The 15,826-nt window shown below is 41.6% G+C and overlaps 2 protein-coding genes across 2 annotated transcripts; one reads left to right on the forward strand and one right to left on the reverse strand.

Moving 5' to 3' along the window:
* Positions 1–4,933: 4,933 nt before the first annotated feature.
* LOC103701503 (putative peptidyl-tRNA hydrolase PTRHD1) lies at positions 4,934–6,054 on the forward strand. The gene is made up of 2 exons (XM_008783578.3): positions 4,934–5,383; positions 5,503–6,054. The coding sequence occupies exons 1-2, from the start codon at positions 5,003–5,005 to the stop codon at positions 5,683–5,685; spliced, it is 564 nt and encodes a 187-aa protein (XP_008781800.1). The 5' UTR covers positions 4,934–5,002; the 3' UTR covers positions 5,686–6,054.
* A 223-nt stretch (positions 6,055–6,277) lies between these two features.
* Positions 6,278–14,229, reverse strand: LOC103701504 (coatomer subunit beta-1-like). Its single transcript, XM_039129080.1, is given in 7 exon segments — positions 6,278–6,477; positions 6,576–7,391; positions 7,544–7,629; positions 8,430–8,531; positions 8,762–9,181; positions 11,788–11,901; positions 11,904–14,229. Coding segments are annotated over 6 exon segments (2,871 nt in total). The 5' UTR covers positions 13,848–14,229; the 3' UTR covers positions 6,278–6,477; positions 6,576–7,186.
* Positions 14,230–15,826: the final 1,597 nt, after the last annotated feature.

Below are 15,826 nucleotides of genomic sequence, written 5' to 3' on the forward strand. Positions count from 1 at the left end.
AATATAAACACTATTATTAAAACTAACTTGTATTTTCATCGAAAAAACATTAAGTTTGCTGTACTAATTTTGGATTCATCTATAGATCCTATTTGGCCATTCGACTTCGTCCAAGATCAAGTCCCATAAGCAAGCGGTCTTGTTGCATCGATATATTCGTCACTTCCATCTTAGGTATTTCGATCTTTTGTTCTTTTCCATGATGGAAGATGCATGCAGTTTTTGCTGTTCTTAGATATGATCCTTAATCTGTGTCACATCTAACAACATTTATCATGAGAAGTGATCTACAAAAAAAAAAAGAAAAAAAGAAAGAAAGAAAGAAAGAAAGAAACACCGATCCCATTATATGAAGGCAGATTTGTTAGATGTAACAGATGTCACACTCCCAAATTAATGCAGATGATCAAACTTTAGGAGGACCTATTTATTACTTGTCCAGGATAGATACTTCCATGCAGTAGAGATCTTTCCGAGTAATATCAGATCAGTCACCAATTATGTTTAACCACAGTATATCTAGATGCCTATGCTTTAAGCTAGAATGCATCACAATGTCCTAAGTGCTGAATTATGGGGCAGATAGGGTTGCTGCAGACCTAGGACGCAACCCCTTTCAGTGACAGGCAATGAGGAAAACCTGTATGGCGCAAAGCCGACACTGGAGAGAGATAACAATGACAAAACTCATCAAAAAGAGAGGCACCTAGAGCTGGACAAATAAATCACCTAGACTTCAACACTCTTATATGTGAATATAAAAGTAAGCTTTAATTTGTACAGCGTATGTTTCAGTCCATGGTCAGATTCTCCATAATCTCTGTGCGAGATTTCTGCTATGGATCAATCAATGCTCTCCTTGATATGCTATACCGTTATAAATCTCTCCTCCACTTCCAAAGTTCTGACTTCTTTAACAGTTGTTGGAGGGCAAGGCTCAGCTGTGCGGTCTTCTGGTCTCCTAACAGCAACCAGCTGATTCCTGTGCTGACTTGTCAAATCTCTATTGGTGAGCAAGAGTTGAGATGCCAGAGCCATGTCAAGTGGGAGATTGGGGCTGCAAAAACACCGTGCCAAGCTTAGCTCGAACAAAAGAAAAAGGGTGCGTCTAAATTTGGCAAGAGCCTAAGGTAAGCTCAGGAAGACATGTTCGAGCTTGGCTATTGAGCTTCTCTCTCCCTCTCTCCCTCCGCGCGCGTGGAAAACAGTGCTAATGCACCGCCCATTCATTAAGATGATGAAATGATTACCAAGAAGCGAGGGAACCTCACAACAGATGGAAGAAGTTAAGGAAGAGGAGAGGAGAAATAGAGGGAGAGAAGACAGGCTACTAAAGTAGACAATTTTCATTCATATATACCATAATTCATGCATTGGTTAGAACTGGATGATAGTAGAGGACAAGTACAATAGGCAATGTCACTAGCATTATATCTCTCCTCTATTCAATCACACATTGCTAATATCACGCATAGGCAATGGGTGATTGAATTGAACTGTCCAAATTTATAACATGAATTAGAGAGGATCTGAATTTTTATTTATTTATTTTGTTGCAATGTATGACTCTACACATCTAATATAAATATATCCAAAAAAGTTAAATTAAAATAAATCTCGGAGTGTTCTAGGTAACTCTCTCTTTCCAACCCTCATAGCTCCTCAGAATGGTCGGCCATAAACGAGGCCACTCAATCTGCAATCCCATTGGCCTCTCTATATACATGCTTAGTCTGAAAGACAACATCTCCATTTACCATAGCTCGAATATTTCGGAGTAAAGGGTGACACCCCATCCACGCCGCCGGTGCTCTTCAAGATCCAACTGATTATCATGGTCGAGTCATCCTCCAGTATGACTGCATTGGCTCGCAGAATAAGTCAAGTTTAACGTAGGCACGCCTAAGCCGCTGCCAGCTCCGAAGGCTGTTCGGGTTTAGCTTGTTTAAAGTTCAACATGGACATGTGAGTTGTGCTTGGACGATTGGCTAATTTTCTAATCAAGCGACGCTAGTGTACCAACCCAAGCTGTTCATGGATAGCTTAATTCATTTCTGGCCAAGAACGGATCAACATACGGTCGTACCCATTGATTTTTTTTTTAAAAAAAAAAATGGTGGGGGACAGATTCTAGGTGTGATTTCCAATGACGAATCTCTTTGCAGGCTAATGCCAATGGTCCAGGGGAAGAGGTCTGGGGTGGCCACACATGCTTGGACAAGTCCAGTCCACATGACGTCATCGCGACTTTTTTCATCTTAGTTTGTCGTTTCCCTGCTCACACTGTCGGGCACGTGTCCTCTCAGCTGCACGCACCTTCTTGGAAACTTGGGCTCAGACATGCGCGGGTAGACGTAGACGCAATAAATCGTACACCGCATCAGATACAGATATTACCCAGTTACCACCATCACGCAGCAGTCTTGGCCGCGGTAAGCAGGTATACTTTCATAAAAAGATCTGAAAACCAAAGTTTACGAAATTTAATGGAGCTCAGTTGGATGTGCATACAAGAAAATTCTGGACGACTGTATGTAATTATGTTTTGAAAGAAGACAATGATCTTATTCTTTAGGGGGATAATGCTAACTTAGACGATATTCGAGAAATGATCAAAAGAAGGAAGCAGCATAAGAAAAACAGGGGTGGTAAGAAAGACTGGCTGAAAAGAAAGAAAAAGGAATAGAATCGAAATCTGCTTCTAAACCTGTACGTAAGCGTCTGCAAATTTTAGCATGCTAACTAACTTACCAACATTTCTTTCCAGCATTAGTAGATTACAGTCGAAAAACACTATTTTTTTTTTATGGTGCCTGCATGCTTGCATGGTAAAAAGAACATGACAGCCATGCAAGTTTGGTGAGGAATAGAGATGGGGTTCAAGTTGGTGAGGGATAGAGATGGGGCTTGAAGCTTAACGTAATTACTTGAAACATCGTTGCTTCGCTCTAAAAAGATTTTAGTTAGAAGGATCACCTGAATTCTGTCACCAATAAAATTTTTAAATATATTTAAATGCGTGCGAAGAAATATGAGTTCATTATTCTGCATTTTTGAGTTTAGTATTTAATGCATCATGAAGTGGCGTTTCACCGACACATGAATAAAAAGATCAACAATTCTGATTGATTCAAAAGATATGACATGAATTACCATATCTATTTATCTGTTTAAATAGTGGATCAACCACAAGCTGCGCAAAAACCATTTGAAAACATATGCATGCATTGGCACATTTGAACAATCTCTTAAAACCAATTAGCCTTTGCACCAATCTGGCATGGAAACCTAGCCACGCATTGATCGGTAGCATTATGCGGTGTTTTTTTTTTGTTTAAGATGGATTAGAGCTGTCTAGCTTGAATGGAAGATTACGCCAATAGCTTGGTTAATCGATTGAGGGGGAATAGAATGGAAAAATTTAGATTGAAATATTAATTAGAAAAACTTTCATGGTAATGAATCATGGCTGCAACTTTTGGAGATGGCTGATGCAGGTAAACTTTCTTTTCTCCTTTTGAAATGTTTACCAGAAGTTTTGCTTGCTTTTTAATATGTTTTGACCTGTTTCTCTGTTTGTTTGTTTCAACCTGGTTTCCTGTTCATCTTTCTTTTCTCCTTTTTAAGTGTTTCCTAGAAGTTTTGCTTGCTTTTTAATATGTTTTGACCTGTTTCTTCCAACCTGGTTTCCTGTACATCCTTCAGCCATGGAGCTTGCTTTTGAGCTCTCTCTCTCTTAAAAAAAAAAAACCCATCAGATACTTCTTATCAAGTCAGACCGACTATTCTGCAGCCAATGTGTTTAAAAGCTAATTAGACTGTCATCCATGTCCCTTTGGAATCTTTTTATCGTGTAGTCACAGATGCTCTCCGGTGTGAGGGGCAGAAATATTAGTTTGCTATAACATACTACATGGCAAATAATTGTAGTTATTTAGGATACTTGAAAAATATATCCTATACGTCAGAGGGATGTTCGATGTCATTATGGGTATAATATGAAACACTCCATAAATCATTATGTGGAAATAAACAGATCTATGATCTCAACAGCATTTATCAGAAGAACAAAAAAAATTTAAATCATATCAACAATGAAATGTTTTATTGCACAATTGGGATTTTCATGAATAAAATTAAGAGCTTAGATATGCTAGTTATCTCCTCTCAGTAAAATGTGCTTTAATCCACAAGATAAAAAAATTCAGTCTAAGGAATCTTTGATATAATAATTTCATTATGAGATTAAAGAACCTTGCTCGCATCGAGGATTGCCACCAATGATTGCTAATTAACTAGAATTGACATCTCTCTTGCTCTTTGATAAAATATAAAAAGGGAAAAAGAAGGAAAGTAGAAATCTAAGATCATTCTTGATTCTCGGATGATCCAATAACTCTTAAGCTGAGTTAAGAACTATGTTACATACTATTAGTATGAACTGTGCCAGAAGGACCAACACATAAAATTGCATCACAATGTGCTTGCTTAGATCCAGATAAACAACACAAAATTATATCATATCCTATAAATCTATAACATCGCATCAATCTACCTGTCAATTTAAGAACTCCATCGCATAGTACAAGCATGAGCCTTGTCGGACGACTAGCACATAAGATTGCATTTTTATAAAAAAAAGATTCCTTGATGCCCTTTGATCTTCTATTTGCACTAGTATAGATTTCTTTACAATATAATCACCTTCCTATCATTTGACCTGATTCAAATTTGAGTTTGAATGGTCTTTTAATACACGACCGTTCGTTGCTAATTGGATTCATCTGTGTGCTATATAGTGCGATGGCTGTGATTGAATCAACGACCTGCAAATAGGACACGAAGCGGTGCATCGTATGATGTAAAACCTATCTACGTAATGATGACCGTTATGCGATACATGTACATTTATGATTGGAGGCAAAACTTGGTGTAAGTGGAGAGGATCCTGGCTAAATTTGATGATATCCAGCGGCAGTAAATCGGCAAGCTGCGGACCGAAATGCGAACAGCGTTTCCTTTGCCCGTTCGCCTGGCCTTCTATACCCCGTCGAGTGCTGGTCTCCGGATCTATTTTCCTCCGCGCTCTTATTCCGGTCCTCTGGTTAGGGTTTCCAACCTTAATTTCGTCAAGAAGATGAGCACCTCGACCGAGGCGGCGGCGACGGCCGGAGAGCCCGCTCCTCCGTCCGATGGCGGCGGAGAGCAGGGCGACGCGATTGTACAGTACGTGGTCCTCCGGCGCGACCTGGTCGACACGTGGCCGCTCGGGAGCATCGTGAGCCAGGGCTGCCACGCCTCCGTGGCCGCAATCTGGTCCCACCGCGACCATCCCGACACCGCGGCCTACTGCTCCGAATCCAACATCGACTCCATGCACAAGGTCTGCTCGACGAAATTACCTCATAGAATTCTTATGCACCAGCGAGTGTTTGTAGAAATGACGCTCACAGCATCCACGTTTCTTCTTCAACTTTTTTTTCTTTTCTGGGTGTTGCTTAGGTGACTCTGGAGGTGAAGGGGGAGACGCAGCTACGGAACCTGTCGGAGAAGCTGGAGGCAGGACGGATCGAGCATAAGCTGTGGATCGAGCAACCGGAGAACATCCCCACCTGTCTTGCTACCAGGCCATACCCTAAATCCCAAGTTGCCTCCTCCTTCAAGAAGCTTAAGCTTTGCAAGTGAGCCAGGCAAAGCATGACCGCCCGCCCATTGTTTGATCTCGTGTCTTTTCACAGAGAATCCACAGAGTTGCTGTGATTCCTTTTTCTTGCTTCAGAGAAGAATAAAAGCGTGGAGATTCTGCTCTATAATTTCTACAGACATTTAAAAGCACAAGTTGTCGATTTGCGAAAGGGGCATTCTCTAAGAAGATGGGGAAATTAAATATTTCGCCATGTTGACGTGGATGTGCACTAACATTTAGCCATAACCATCACTGTTAAACATGTTTGAACGAATCATCTATTTTGTATCGGGGTTCTAAGCATCACTTGCCGAATATTTTCGTGTGATTTCAATTTGTTTTCATATATCTATGTCTATTTCTTCTAAGCCCAAAGCTTAAAAAAAACTGAAGTATCCTAGTCTATTCAGATTTTCATATTACATGATGTATATTATTCAAATTTTTTTTTGTGCCAATTTAAACGGCACGTCTTCCAGTTGAAAAAGTGAAGATATATTTCATTGGCAGCTCCACATCTCTTGTATTTTCATTTTCCACTGTCTTTTCATATATTTTTCAGCATATCCATCTCATTTTTATTTGTTTTAGATAAATATGTTTTCCTGAAGCCTCTTTGTTGTTCCAAATTCTAGGTCATACAATATTACAAGCTTGATTTTATATTCAAATAACTAATTATGCACTTATCATAATACCCTATAAGCAACTTTGGATTCAAGCCTTCAACCAAAAAGCTCCAATTCTCGCAACTTGTCACTTCATCTTCAGATGACTCAAAAGAAGTTGCTCTGTTTAAAAACACAGGCAAGGTTGCATGCGTGAGAGAGAGCATTTATAGTTAGCATGAAATTATAGTTGCTGTACAAGTTTGAGGCCTTCTCATTACCGGGAGGAGAGGAAAAAAGGGTTTAGGCCTTCATGGTCAACTGTGCAATTCAATACGGTAGGGTTATACCTGAAACCATTCTAACATCATCAATTTGTAAAACCATCAAGAAATATTTAGGCTAAAAGCAGTTAATAAGCAATTCAAGACAAACATGCTGCCAATTTCAAGCGCACAAAACAAAAGGCTATTACTTATGATGTTCAGTGGAGGTAACTTGGAAACTTGAGGCATAACCGTAGCCATGTGATCTCATATCATCACGGTATTACTCTAGGACCTTCACGTGTTGCTTAGATGAAATAGGGTTCCATGCACAAGCATGGTCAAAGGAACAATGATAGGAGATCCTTAACATTGCAAAAGTATAGTTATGTATACATTTCTATTTCTATTGAGAACAAAACAAAGCAACGAGTTAACAAGGAACAAATTCAGGCAGGCAAAGAGACTCCGAGCCCAGACTGATGCAAAAAAGAGACAAGAAAAGAAAGGGGAAAGGACTATTTGTGCTCAGAATGAGGAAAATCTGGAAAAAGTAATAATATAAATGAACAAATGATGTTAAAGCGGAAAGCCAATTGGCTTTGACAAAATGAAAAGATTTCAGATTAAATGCCTCCCTTCTGTTTGAGAGTAATCTTGTCCCCTAAACTGAGGGCAATTCCTTGAGTCTTGCTCCTTATCCTAATGTAGCCACTCAGTTTCCCATCTGCCTGCTTCTCAATGCTAACATTCACCAATGCATCCTCTCCAAACACACTCTTTGCATACAAATTAGCTGCAAGAAATCCACATTCCCCATCCAGAGCAGACCTGAAGGACAGCAATTGAAGTGGAAATTAGATATTCGGGCAATGATTATAGTATTAAGAAGGAAAGGCTCCAGAAGTGGTTAGCTAATGATAAAATCTATTACTATCTTTATGACAGAGATCAACAAACAATTTGGAGGATTAGAAACGTACAGTGGGGTGAGGCACTTCATGTTTGCTGACTTGACAATGTGATTCAAAAATTCCTTCTCATGCTCAATTGTAGTGCTCACCGCCACCTAAAAATAAGTGAATAAAAAAGATAACTCATTATAAATTCAAATAGTAGGCATGCATTATCCATTGGTCAACAAAGTAAATCTAGAATGCCATAAAAAAAGCAAGAGATAAATGAAAAGCCAAAAAAAAAATAATCAATGAAACCAGAATTCTGCACCATCAGATAAAGAATGAGGAGAAAAAAAGGTGCACCTAGCTCCTGCACTTGCTTCTTTCCTTAAGAACACGCCCTACAGGTTTACTCTTTCCTGATACAACATATGATATACCCACTCCAAAGTAAGCAAAATAACAAGCCCTTTCTTCATAACTGACTTTGATTTCAACCAGAATTATAGCCTTGTAAACTAAAGAATTACAATAGACCTACCAAATTTATGCATCCAAACAGTTCCACCAATTGATGCCAATACATGACTATTCAATGTAAGATGTTTGGCTCTGTTTGGATCCATCTTAAAATTAAGTTGGATCAAAACTTGATAACCCATGTTATATATCCATGTCACTATCAGCAAACCTTTGAACTATGATTTTATCATATATTACATTGAGAAAATACAAAAGACAAATATAAATCCACATATTCAAATTAATATCCATATCTTGTTCTAGTTGCCTTTGGACTTTGGTCGAGGCTATGTGCGGGATATGACTAATACAAAAAAAAAAAATCATATGGAGAATAACTAACTGTAATATTTGTAACACAAGGCAATCAGTTAGAATTATGTACATTAATAGTGTCTACAGTGACTACATTGCGAAACATATCTTAAGCAACGGATGGAAAAAATACCTTGTTTTCCCACTCAAATTCTGCCCACATAGTTCTAAATGTCACATCAGCACAGGCAGCCGGAGAAATGTAGTCCATGATGTCAACGTGAATGGATTTGCACTGCACGACCCCGTCAAAACATTGAACTAGAACAAATAGAAAAGAAAGATTTGTTTTTGTTGATCAATTAAAAACACCAAAACAAAATACCAAAATGGACAGATCGGATTAAACAACAACGGATTCCCAATAGAGATGTCAAAATTGTGACAAACCGCCTTCCGTTATTGCAGCTTAGCCATGGATTTGATGAAGCAGTTGTTCCATTTTGTTCATTCCGTTGGAGCGGCACGAGAGTTGAGGACAACCACCATCCGCTCAAGCACATTTGAAGTCTCATAAACAATGTTACCAAATATGACTCCAGTTTCTGTTGAAGAGACCTTAATATTGGCCTTGATCTGCTTGCTTGACTCTGGTGCTAGTGTATAGTTCTGTGGGCGCTCTACAAGTTTGAGGTCTCCCATGGTTGCTAGCTCCAAACACAAGTTCTGAAGAGTATCCTTTGTACGATTGATAATTGTAACATCAAGGACAATATCATAATGATGAACTGTCACATAGGCTTCTGCATACACTGGATCGCTAAATCCTGTGAGTTGAAGAATGCGATTCAGTTTATTTGCATCATCTTCGTCCTTAGTGAACTCTCCTGTTGCTCGTTTTAAATCATCTTGAACCTCATCCTCCAACTCAAGCTGGCTCATACCCTACAGAAAAGGGATGTCATCAAGATCATATTTGATGGAATAAACAATTTAAAATTGCCATTGTCTGAAAAAAGACTAGAGACTCAATAGCATCAAACAGGTGACTGCCAATGAGAAAATCATGTATTTCACACATCAGTGCTAACCCTTCTTGTAAAGCCGAAATCAGAAGATAACAAAGCCATTGGTAATTTAAAATTACAAAACAGTTGCTTTATAAAAATTCGAGCAATGAAAACATGAGCTAAATTTATTCTCTTAACATATAATTACCCCCAACAAAGGGAGCAAAACTCCTATATGATAGGCCTACTCAGCTCTCATTTATCAATATTTTCCTTAAAAAATACATGAGTATAACCACTCATGATATCACCATAGTGTCACCAAGTTTAGACATATTAACAACATTAATAGCAATTCAAGAAATATAACTTCCATCATGGCATAACACAAGTTCTCACTATAGAATAAAAAATGCAACTAATCACTCGATAACCCCAGCAACCCAGCTACAGGGAACTCCACACCATGATTGTTACCGAAACTTCACCTTTACATCTAATGCCAAGGGCTTAAAAAGAGCACCGTTAAAAAAATAGGTATTCTTACTTGACCCCATTTACATATTAACCAGGTCAAACAGGTCAAATATTAGATGACCCAACTTGACCTGAATTGGCCTGGTCCAGTTCAACCGGGAAATCCATGACTCTCCTTGTTACCATGTCTAGCTTTGTAGGCTAGGTACTAGTGATATTTATTTGTAGGTTAAAGGCACAATTATAGTTGAACTATGTTGTTGATAATGACATTAGTGGTAGTAATCCACACTAGTACCCTTAGTTCTCAACATATGACATACATGTCTTTTTTAGGTTCTTCTAAACATAGAATGACTAGTGTACTTTTCTTTTGTTTTGCATCGTGCACAAGCCTAGACCTATCTAACATGAACCTGAATGCATTAGATTAATTTTGGGTCTGGTCTAAAATCATGACCTAAAAGAAAATCAAGATGGGTCCAAGTTATGCTTGCCCCTATCCGGCTGGGTCCAATTGCAAGCCTAATAAATTGGATATTGCTTTAAATTTTGCAAACTTAGTAAAGCTTCAGCCAGAATAGACTTTATCTGCATGAAAGAGGGACCTCCCTTCCTTAATCCACAGCAAAAGTTTTGACTGGGCAGTCTGCTCAATATCCAAGATTGCAGGTGCTGGTTTCTTATTGGATCAAAGGGAGGTCAAATTGTTACAACTACATTCCTTTATCTCGCTACAAAATTTAGTGAAACAAACCAAACTGATGGAAACTTGATAGTAATGAAGTATGCCGTCTTAAATTTGTTGGACCAACAACATTATTTGGGAGGGAGATTCAACTTCAACAGGAGAGTGGTTGAAAACAATTTGGTGTCTTGATACTGGCATGTTACTGCTCAGTCAAGATAAGAACCATTTTCCAAAAGCTAATGGTCCAGCAAATCAGGTGTTGACATTTGCACTGAAGAATGGGCTAAGTCCATGTAGACATTGGAACTCAAAAGAGACTCGAAATAGTTCTTGCAAACAAAAACCTGGGCTACTTTGAAATGCTTTAATGCAATATTTTATGCTTTGCTTTCTTATCAAAAGAATAACTTCATCGAACTTGGCAGTATAGCAAGTTTCCATCTACTCAAAAGCTGCTAATCAAAGTATCAGAAAGAACATGTTCTCCTCACAATAAAAAAACAAACAAAAGACTGAACATTATTACCACTCTCATCCTACATTTTACTGCTATTCTGAAACTCACTTTCCCTCTGGCTATACAGCTAGAAGGCAACAAAATAAAGCAATACTGACACACCATTAAACCCCTCCATTCTTTTTAATTTGTATGATCATCTACAACAAAGCTCCTCTTCCTCCTTCACTTCCACACCAGTATCCTATTCATGCTTTGGTTCTTTGATTTCAAGGCACCATTAGCATGTTGCATCACAAACAATTGCCCAGTTGATAAAGTCAAATTCTCTCAGGGGGGCACCGGTGGCATGGGTGGGTGCCATCCCTTGCTTCGGGACATTCGGGCCATGGCAAGTGGTGACGTTGTCTTCCAGGCCAAGCATGTTTATAGAGAAGCTAATGGAGTTGCGGATTGGGTGGCCTCGTATGTGGCTGACCACTTTGGAGAAGCCCTGTGGGTTGGGAAGGGGGAGGTGCCAGAGCACTCCGAGACTTGTTGTTTTTAAACTTTTTAGATGTCTCCATACTAGAATTATATAAATAATCTATTGCAGCAAAAAAAAAAGACAAATTCCCTGCTGCCACCATGTTTAATCCTCCACTAAAAAATTAATTAGAATGCTCACTTAGCTAAAAGATAAACTTGTACCCTAAAATTAGCCTTGCATAGCACGTGCATTTTTGTGAATGGTGTCCAACATGAAATAGTAAGCAAGTTGCAATATGAGTGATCTAGGCATGGTATAGAGTACTATAACCATACTCTAACATATCATCTATAGTCATAAATATCGAATAACTAGATATTTATGATATAATGTTTGAAAGGATGACATAAATAAAAATGATAAAGGAATAATGCTATCCTTCCATACCTTTCTACTCTTTAAATGGTAGATATCGATAAGATCATCCGGTTGTGCATAAGATATCTGAGCCTTTGCTTTGATCTCCTCCGTCTCCTGGAACTGCTTATCTGCAAGCATCTTAGGCTCTTAGCAAAACTTTGGCGGCAAGACTGTAACCATATCTTCCTCATTTTGTCTCCAGTATTGCAGAGTAACCTTATGCAGAGTACAATTCTATCATGAGAATCATTATCGATCGGGTGGGGAAGAACTGGAGACTGCCCTAATTGAAGCATAGAAGCCATAATCAATAAGGCCCCAGTACATGCTTTGTTCACCTCAGCCTTGGATGGCTGGACCTCTTCCACCCTCAAAACTAGTTTTGTTAAAGTGCATGCCACGACTGCCCCTAAGAAGAAATCTCCTGCCAGAATCAAGGACCTCAGATTCCGAGGTGAAGCCAAGGATCCGGGGACAAGGGTGGGGGCTGAGAAAGCAATCTCAGAAGCAGCACTCTGAGTGGCATAGGTCCCGTCTGCAAGAACAGCCGGCCTTCTAGAAGAAGCAGTGACGGAAGAGTTCATCTGCTGCAGCTTCTTCAGAGAATCGGTTGCCTCCCGCTCCTCTATAGCAGTGTAGAATGGGAGATCCCCAAGGCATTGCTTGATGGTAGCGATCCCGCTCTCTACTTCGGAGAGCGAGAGGCAGTGCTCCCCGATGATCCAGAGAGCACACGAGCAGACGCGGGCAGCCCGAATCTGGTAGAAAGTATCGAGCAGCCTTGTGATTATGGAGACCCTGAGCTTCGGGTTGCTCTCGATGATCTCCCGCACGAAGAGCACGACGTCGATCGCAGAGGCGACGTTGCTGTCACCCAGGAAGTCCATCAGCAGGTGGACGACGGTGCTGGCGACCTCAGGGAATTTCAAGGCGCAGGAATGGATGGCCTGGACGAGCATCTGGCGGTACTCGCCGTTCTTCTCGTGCTCGGCGCTCTGGGTCTTGACGACCTCCTTCTTGAGGGTGAGGACGACCTCGTCGACGTTCCTTGGGGTGATGAGATCGAGGGCGATGTCGAGGGTCTTGCGGCGGATGTCAAGGTTGGGGCTGGCGAGGGCGCGGAGGACGTCCATGATCATCTCGACCATGATCTCGCGGTGGGAGGACTTGAGCTCGGCGAGGCGGTCGAGGACGATGAGCTTGACGTTGTTGTCGCTCTGGGAGAGAAGGAGCTGGCAGTAGGTGTTGGCGGCGGCGCGGATGGCGGTGGGGGCGGAAGAGAGGGAGACGAGGGCGCCGGCGCACTCGTAGACGACGGCGGCGGAGGGGGCGGCGAGGAGGGAGATGATGATCTTGATGTAGCGGCCCTTCTCGGCGGGCTTGGAGCGGCAGACCTTGCAGACGAGGTCGAGTGCTACCATCTGCATGAGCTCGCCCCAGCCGGCGACGGCGTCGACGTGGGAGAGGAGGTGGGCGACGGCGCGGTCCTGGGCGCAGTGGCAGAGCATCAGGAAGGCGTTGCGGCGGGCGGAGGGGTCCTGCTCGGAGGCGAGGGTGCGCCCCACGGTGTCCGGGGCGTCGGCGAGGAGCTGCTCCCCCTGGGGGAGGCGGTATATGGCGGCGACGGCGAGGAGGGCATGGCGGCGGACGAAGGGGTGGCGGTGCTCCAGGTTAGAGAGCACGGAGGGTATCAAGGGCTCGAGGAGCTCCGGCTCGGGGAGGCGGCAGAGGAAGCGGAGAGTGACGCCGCGGAGGTACTCGTTTGGGTGCTGGAGGTTGTTGCGGAGGTTCTGGCAGATAAGGATCATCTCCGGGAGGACGCGGCCGCGGGCGTCGGTCTTGTCGATGATCTCCAGGCAAAGCAATAGGAGCTTCTGGATGGTGTGATCCTCCGAGGGGAGCACGTAACGCACGATGGTGATGAAAAGCTGGGGGACGGTCTCGCCGTTTAGGAGAAGCATGATGGCCTTCTTCATCGCGTCGATCTTCGCCGGGACGTCGTTGCGCTCCATGGCCTCCTTGATCTCGTTCGCCATCGCCGGCGTACCCTTGTCGAAGTGAACCAGCAGCGCGCAAGATTTCTCCATCTTTTATTCTTGTTTCGATTCCAAACAACAAACCCCTTCTCTCTCTCGCTGCTGCTAACTAGTCGACTCCATCTATCTTTATAGAAGGAGGAAGAAGAAGAGCTCCATGGGGTCCGGATCTGGAGGAATGAATCTAGAATTGGAGCATTTGGGATAGAAATACAGTGAAATTGGAGAAGAAGAGATTGCGTGAGAACCAGATCTGGAGAAGGAAACCTGCCTTTAGAACTGCAGCATGTCTATTTAGATCAAAATACATATCGATTGAGATGTGGCACGTCAGAAGGAACAGGGATAAAAAGTAAATAAAACCTAGGAAATATTGGCATTTTCCTTCATTGAGAAGAGGAGGAGAAAAGCTTAGAGGTTAGAGAGGAAGAATGGCGTACCGCGTGCCTTTGCATGAGCTGGGGGATCGGATCCGAGAGCCCGATCGGATTATCGGAAACGACGCGCGCGAGAAGGGGAGGCTGAAACGGGGAGAAGCCGAGCCTGAAGACTTCGGTTTATGGAGTTTCGTCATAGTAGTTATGATCTCATGGATGGGTTACGGGTTCTTCCTTGAACAGCCGGCCCGCTTTACCCAGGCTGGTGCGGGCCAAATTAACGCTATGCCCGGCTTCACGGCAGGCTTGCACTTCATTTACTTATGCGGTATAAGATCTGGCCCACCTTTGGTGGAACATAATATTTTCGGAATTTTTTGCATACAATGAAATCAATTTGGTGTATGATGAAAATGGACATTGAAAAATGTTTGGGAAATAAAACAATATGGTATAAGAATGTGTCATTCCAAAACTTTCTGAGACAAAAATTAACCAATTAACATTAAAGGAGGCAAGGAGCATTGTGTTAGGCTAAACTTGGTTGCTTATGACAATTGTTATCAGAGGATGAGAAAATCCTAGAATCATGATTTGAAGAGAACTAGTATTTCATTGCATCAAGGAGCACATATTTTCAGGAGGGAAAAGAAAATAAAGAAGCAAGACATTCTGAAAGTTTAAACAGGCAGCTAAAACTTTAGAATTAACCTCCTGGTTACTATACCTTACCAACATTCTATATTCTACGTGGGGTGGGTTAGGAATGGATCACACAAACCTCTTGATACTGCTACTTTTGCTATAAACCTTTGATTATCAATCAAGGGAGAATGATTCCTCTGAACCCCTGCCTTCTGAAATGGCTCCATTATTTTCATATAAGATCCACAATATGGCTGTTCTTCGACACAAGTGTATATAGACTTGGCAATGAACCATCAGTCCAGGTTGCACCAAATGCATGTGTAAATGTGCTTTGCAAAAATGCTCAACCCAAAATTGCACCAACACTAGTGTGAAAAGGGCATTTGCCTTGCAGAATTATGGAATCAATCCCTAGTCACACACCAGAAAATCCAGAGGAGGGAATGACAGTTTCAAATTACCTTGTTTTGGCCCAGGATTTTACACCCAAATGCTTGTCTAGCCTATAGATCAATATTCCTGTGATTTCTTGAGACATTGCAGTCAGCGAAGATCGATTGCATTGTGTCGGTCAAATTCAACTCTATGCTGCAACAATGGATGATTTTGAACCCACAAATCTGAAAGTCAAGATCTTTGTTCTTGCTCTTTCAAGAGCTCATAAACAAAGATCCGAAACTAGCTGATCTCCTGTTATCAACGCTACTGATTCTTCTTTGTTTCTTGAGCTGATATACATGTTATGTCTGTAGTTTTTCTTACAGTAAGCCGTTTATGGAGCCTCCCAGTGCTGCGGATCTTCCATTCCAAATATATCAAAGAGGCTCCAGTTATTGCGAGGTCTAGAGAGGGTTACATATATACACAGTTCTAATCTTGTATACAGAGATGCTATTTCTCTGTTTCAAATCGATAATCTCCAAGATCGGCTCACCCTCTGCATCTAGTAGATGTTAGAAAGTAAAATTTTTACTTAGAGCTTCTGATCATCTTAACATAGAGGGC

The sequence above is a fragment of the Phoenix dactylifera genome, chromosome 1 (assembly GCF_009389715.1).
Source record: "Phoenix dactylifera cultivar Barhee BC4 chromosome 1, palm_55x_up_171113_PBpolish2nd_filt_p, whole genome shotgun sequence".
NCBI lineage: Eukaryota > Viridiplantae > Streptophyta > Magnoliopsida > Arecales > Arecaceae > Phoenix > Phoenix dactylifera.